This window comes from Polyergus mexicanus, unplaced genomic scaffold, assembly GCF_030449975.1.
Source record: "Polyergus mexicanus isolate NDT 795.1 unplaced genomic scaffold, iyPolMexi1.0 SCAF_25, whole genome shotgun sequence".
Classification (NCBI taxonomy): Eukaryota; Metazoa; Arthropoda; class Insecta; order Hymenoptera; family Formicidae; genus Polyergus; species Polyergus mexicanus.
Window position 1 is genome coordinate 4,901,092 of NW_027223345.1, and position 6,366 is coordinate 4,907,457.

The window sequence follows — 6,366 nt, forward strand, 5'->3', positions numbered from 1 at the left end:
CCCAATCATAAGCTGCGTTCGGAAACATCATCCGTGTGTACACGAGCGTCGTTCTATCTTTGTTATGTATTAAAAGTTGAACAAAGATAGAATGACGCTCGTGCGCACACGGTTGATGTTCCCGAACGCAGCCATACATGATCATATGTTATGTCTCCGCGTGTGTTAATATTTTTGACAATCATCTGTTTTAGCTACAGATATTTCTTTGCACAGTGCGAAACGGACATATTCATCGGTGCCTAGGGTAACAAACACAATTGACCAATCAAAGAATTCTATTTTAAACTGGCCAATAGGTAATGTGTCCGATTGGACACATTGCATGTTCATCTTATTGTCGTATAATTCATGATTTTAATATGGTAGCCGTCGCGATCACTCCACGCGAAGTATGACTATGATTAAACCTTTTATAATTAATTATAAGTCTAGATGTAAACGCGCTAGATAACTTTACAGTGATAAAAATACTCTCTTAATAGAAACAATTTCGAGGTCTTTTAATCGAGATACACAATGGTGCAGAGTAGGATATTCGCACGGAATCGTGCCCTCGGATATGTTAGTAATCACATACCTTTAGTTACGAGGTACATCCTTAGAAGGAAGGAGCATTTTATCGTCACTTGCATTGGCCGAGAGTTTCACACTTACGGATGTAAACATTTCACTCTGCTGAGCGTGTCGGGCACGCACGCCGACGGCATCACTTGCCTGGCTACGGACACATTTCACGTGTACACGGCCAGCGCGAATAAAGTTTACGCGTGGCGAAGGGGAACGGAGTTGAAGCACACGTACGAGGGTCACGACTGCGCGGTACATATTCTTCTACCGTTTGGTGCTCACCTGCTGTCCATTGATGAGAATAGTACGTTGAAGGTCTGGAACATTAAAGACGAAAGTTTGGTGCTGGAATTGAACTTCAGCAATAACGTCTTCAAAATAACCACGTTGATACATCCCAACACGTATATGAATAAAATCTTGTTGGGTAGCGAACAAGGTCAGTTACAACTATGGAACATCAAATCGATGAAAATGATCTATACGTTTAAAGGATGGCATAGCAGCGTGACAGCATTGGAGCAAGCGCCTGCGATAGATGTGGCCGCGATAGGTTTAAATGACGGTCGAATCATTCTGCATAATCTCAAGTACGATGAGACCCTCTTTGAACTGGTGCAAGATTGGGGTCCAGTGGTATCCATCAGTTTTCGTACGGACGGCCATCCCATCATGGCAACGGGTAGTTTAGGCGGTCAAATCGTATTTTGGAATTTGGAGCAACACACAGTGGAGAGTCAACTGTGTAACGCCCATGATGCGGCTATTACAGGTCTGAGATACATACCGAACGAACCATTATTGGTTTCATCCTCGCCTGACAATTCTCTAAAGCTGTGGATATTCGATATGGCCGATGGAGCGGGTAGACTCTTGAGGATAAGAGAGGGTCACGCCGAACCTCCGACGATCGTTCGGTTTTATGGGAACGATGGTAATTATCTGTTGACTGCGGGCGGCGATTCATCCCTCCGGTTGTTTTCCACTGTTACGGAGATATTGAACAAGAGTCTAGGTAGAGCCTCGTTTAATAGGAAAGCGTCTAAGAAGAAAAGTCTTTCGGTCGACGATCCGTTGTTAATGCCACCGATAACTGAGCTTGCGTACGAAGTAACGCGAGAAAAAGAATGGTGCAACATAGCGGCCACTCATTCCGGTTTAGGTGTAGTCACTACGTGGTCGTCTCATCTGCAGAAGATGGGCGATCTTAAACTACTCCCCGAGAGATTTAAAAATAATTACAATGCCTGTGCGACCAGCTTATGTTTAACGAGCTGCGGAAACTTTGTTGTGATCGGTTACAACACAGGTCATGTTGATAGATTTAACATTCAATCTGGAATCCATAGAGCATCCTATGGGAAACAGAACGGTGCTCATGAGGGTCCCGTCAAAGGCATCATGGTTGATGATTTGAATCAAACTGTCATTACTGCCGGCAGAGACGCGACAATCAAATTTTGGGATTTTAAACCTAATAAAGGTATCTATATATTATAAAAAAAATTATATTTTCTCTAAATATATTTTAATATAATCCTTATTATTACAGGTATGACAACGGCAAAGACGATATTAAAGCTGGAAGAATCGATCGAATGGATACGATATCACAATGAGAGTTCTCTCGTAGCTATAGCCTTAGAAAATTTTGACGTTGTGTTAATGGATCTGGATACAAGAACGATAGTTCGGCATTTTCAAGGACATGAGGGACGAATAATGGATGCGTGTTTCAATCCTAATTCTAGATGGTTAATCACAGCATCTATGGATTGCACAATCCGCACTTGGGACATACCATCTTCACACTTAATAGATATCTTTCAGGTAAACTTGACCTTATCATATATATTTCGAATTTCAATATAGATAAAAATATAACAGACGATGTAAATCTTTAAAAAATTCAAGGATATCTTAATTTAAAAACTTTATAAATATCTATATATACACGACTTATTTTGGGATATATTTTCATTTCTTGTAAAATTCTTTATAAAAGTTATTTTGATATTATCCGATTTTTCTTATATTACTTGGACTAAGAAGCACTAGATCTCAGAAAATATTATATAAATTATAAATCTCTTGTATTTTTTATACAGGTTCCTGAAGCTTGCATATCTTTAAATTTCTCTCCAACAGCAGAATTTCTTGCGACTGCACATGTACATAACATGGGGATCTTTTTATGGTCAAATCGTATGCTCTATTCGCATGTATCATTGAAAGCCATCAGTAAGGACGACACGATACCCGAAGTGTTACTTCCCGGCTCTTCGGTAGAAGCTAAGGAAAATATTGATGAGGACGATGTCGTCGCCGCTGAGCCAGATTACACCTCTCCCGATCAGCTCGACAGTGATCTCATAACTATGTCTGCCGTGGCTCAATCAAGATGGCAGAATCTACTTGACATCGACGTTATTAAAAGGCGAAATAAACCGCAACAGCCGCCAAAAGCTCCCGAGACAGCACCGTTCTTCTTACCTACAATTCCATCGTTGCAACTACGTTTCGATTTTACGGACGTAAAGAGTGCCGACAAAAGTGCCGAAACCCCGCATATTCATTCCGCTTTACAAAATCTCACGTCATTTAATAAAAGTTTGCAATCAACCACCACGACTGATAATTTTTCAGATGCAATAGAAAAATTGAAAGCGATGAATCCTAGCGACATCGATTTCGAGATTCAATCGCTATCACTGGACGAGAATTCTGCGGAATTGTTGATGTTACAATTCATGAAGATGCTTCATTACATGATAAAACAACGGACGGATTTCGAGTTGTCGCAAGCCTATTTGGCAGTGTTTTTAAAGTGGCATGGTACTACGATATCGGAAAACGAGGCGCTAAGAGATTATCTGCGAAAAATCCAAGAAGCGCAAATGAATAATTGGCTTAAACTACGAGAGAAATTATTTTATAATTTAAGTGTCGTACGAAATTTAAAAAAAATGTAATATAGCATATGAATTATTCATATATCGCGCGTGTAAATATTTTTATAACTATAAATAAATCAACACAATAAACCGAAATGTTTTATACATTCGAAATTTTTGCATCTTTATATAACATATAACTCTCAAAATTAAGATTTTTTTTTTTTAATATTGATGTTTATTATGGACAGACAATTATATTACAAATTAGTATTGAAAGATATACTTGCATGATAAAAAACATTTTTTTTGCTGTTCTCGTGCATATTTGTATTTTTGAACATACATAAAACTTAATATTTCCTCAGTAGAATAACATATTTCAATATAGATATCTTTGATTTCCTTTTTCTAGCATAATATTTTATTTTCTCTCGCGAACATAAAGTATAAAAAAGAACTTATGTTGAAACTGTGTAATTATATAATTAAGTGAAAAAAAGTAATTCTTTCAATTATAACCTGAAATGCAGTTTTTTTTTTTTTGCAGTTTTATATTATATATATATAAGCACACGCTTGGAACTAATATTTACAAACTATTCCCTATAATTGAGAAAGCTTTGCAGGTGTTCTATTGTCAAAGATTCAAGGGATAAATCATTGATGTATGGTTCAAAGTTTGTAACAATTCTATATAGACTACGTTTGATCGCACTTCTTAAAGAGGTAAAAATTTCTTTAGTAAATTTATCATCAGCTTGAATTTTTCTTGCTAATACAGCTGATTTTTGTAATTTATCCAAAACCTGCTTCACCGATAACAAAGTTTTGATAATGTTTGGCACATCTTTTTGTACAACGCCATAAGAATCTTCACTGAGCGAAAACACCGATAACGATGAAATAGCTTCGGCTGCCCAAATCACTAATTGTCCATTAAATAATAGATGACGGATTTTATTATCATCTTGTTCGCCAAAGATGTAATTAATAAGTGGCTTAGAAAGTAAATATGCTACAAAAGCATCTCGTTTCTGTTTAATGAACTTTTGGATGAATATGCCACTATAAGGAACTTCCTTTGTATCTGTTTCTGTTGATAGCGTCGGCGTTACATCCGGTACTAACTTCCGCATATGATATATATGATCCTTTTGTACAGGTTGCGCAGGTGCAATTCTTGCTGTCAATACATTCATGCTATAACAGAATTGTTGCTCTTGAGGTTTCATGGATATAGCATTGAAGTCGTATGAAAATTTCTTAAGAACATCTATGCATTTTTGCACAATGCAATTCCAGTTGTATGGATGACCACCTGGTTGACTGAGTGTAAACAACATTCCTCTTCTTATTTTCTCCTTTTGGGCTAAGGTGACTAAATCTAGATAACCCAAGTGTTGCATTATCGGTATCTTGTCCATCGATAGTGCATCTATAAGCGTTAATTCTGAAGCGTCCACACTGTATGCATCGCTTGAACCGAATTTAAATGGAATCCATTCGGTCAGATATATTTCAAACAACAAGTAAGTGCTGCTTATAGTCAGTATGAATATAAATTGGTGAAGCCACAATTGTAATATTAATGTCAGATTTAGCAATCTAGACATATTGTCTAAAGGTTCGACTTCTGTTTGTACTGAAATCACAGACAACAGTACTCCTCGACAGTACGATCCCAGAAAATAGTAAATAGCCATGTAATACAGAGTCGACCATGTAGAGGAAATCATTAGCTTTGGAAGCATAGTATAAGTTCCTTGTCTCAGTCGGAGAAATTTAGACTGCGCTATTATTGAAAACCGGAAATATTTCATGGAGTCATTAATCTTAATAGAAAAATATAATCCACTCCATAAACCACTGAATAGCAGAAAATAATATTCCTCCACCAAACATGTTCCATATATAATGCTACAATCTGCAGTCAAGGAATTGTACATTCCTCCTTTCAATGACAAATGCAACCAGACTAAAATACCACCCATAATGATATACGAGGCTTTCAGACATAAGTTTTGAATTGTAAGAGTTGCACACAATTTGACAAATCTGCTCTTATAATATGGTGGATTGTAGAGATAAATCTTGCTGCAGAAAACACCCTGTAAGAAGGTCACCGCGGCGAAAATGAGGAGATAAATCCACATTCGTAGCGACGTTACAGTTGTCCACGTGTTCTGAAGCCAGTGTACATAATCTGTGCTCAGATTTGTAAATAGGACGAGGCAGTAGACTAGAAGAAATTGTAATATTATACTCGAGACTACAGCCAGCAACATTCGCTGCGTTAAGAGTTTCTTGCAACCCTTTTTGTCAATCTCGATCATCTTGTTCGTTGAAATTGACCAGTTAATCTTGACGAGAGCAAATCTTCACTCCACGTAGTTTCCTGCGGTGACGCTCCGCGTAGCTCAAACTCCTTCCCGTGGTATAACGTTATGCATCACGACTTTAGCATGTTTTCTCGAAAATAAGATTAGACATTTATCGCATAAAAAATTCAAAATGCCGTAACCTAGCGCAACCTTATCGTCCTTTTAGCGCCATTAAACTTATTATCACTGGGCGCGTTCTCGGCAGAGAATAAGCGCTCAATTATCATCTTGTCAACACTCGACGTTGATTTGTTGATTCTAAAAGTAAGAACCAATTACGTTCGATTGCTACTCAACGGTTTTCTCTGCTGAACGCGCTTACTTATTACCATAAATGCGTTCTTGAAAGTCTCAAAGTGTTTGATTGACCAATCAGAGAAAAAGAAAACATTTCGCTCCTTTCGCCCTGATTGGTCAAACGATTCGAAATTTCAAATAAAACCACTGAACTCTGTACATGATGGCTGCGGTCGGGACGACGCTAGAAATGCTTCGAAGCGTTTCATTGACCAATCAGG

At 37.7% G+C, this 6,366-nt stretch overlaps 2 protein-coding genes across 2 annotated transcripts; one reads left to right on the forward strand and one right to left on the reverse strand.

The window, feature by feature from the left end:
- The first annotated feature begins 376 nt into the window (after window positions 1–376).
- Window positions 377–3,610, forward strand: LOC138943142 (WD repeat-containing protein 36). The gene is made up of 3 exons (XM_070313693.1): window positions 377–2,053; window positions 2,123–2,400; window positions 2,679–3,610. The coding sequence occupies exons 1-3, from the start codon at window positions 520–522 to the stop codon at window positions 3,540–3,542; spliced, it is 2,676 nt and encodes an 891-aa protein (XP_070169794.1). The 5' UTR covers window positions 377–519; the 3' UTR covers window positions 3,543–3,610.
- Window positions 3,611–3,815: 205 nt separating this feature from the next.
- On the reverse strand, window positions 3,816–6,140 carry Ndc1 (Nuclear division cycle 1). Its single transcript, XM_070313671.1, has one exon. The coding sequence runs from the start codon at window positions 5,798–5,800 to the stop codon at window positions 4,064–4,066; it is 1,737 nt and encodes a 578-aa protein (XP_070169772.1). The 5' UTR covers window positions 5,801–6,140; the 3' UTR covers window positions 3,816–4,063.
- Window positions 6,141–6,366: the final 226 nt, after the last annotated feature.

Coding starts and splice junctions, on each gene's coding strand:
- LOC138943142 (XM_070313693.1), top strand. CDS start 520: ATGGTGCAGAGTAGGATATTCGCACGGAATCGTGCCCTCGGATATGTT. Junction 2,054..2,122: donor GGATTTTAAACCTAATAAAG/GTATCTATATAT, acceptor TTATTATTACAG/GTATGACAACGGCAAAGACG. Junction 2,401..2,678: donor ACTTAATAGATATCTTTCAG/GTAAACTTGACC, acceptor TTTTTTATACAG/GTTCCTGAAGCTTGCATATC.
- Ndc1 (XM_070313671.1), bottom strand. CDS start 5,800: ATGATCGAGATTGACAAAAAGGGTTGCAAGAAACTCTTAACGCAGCGA.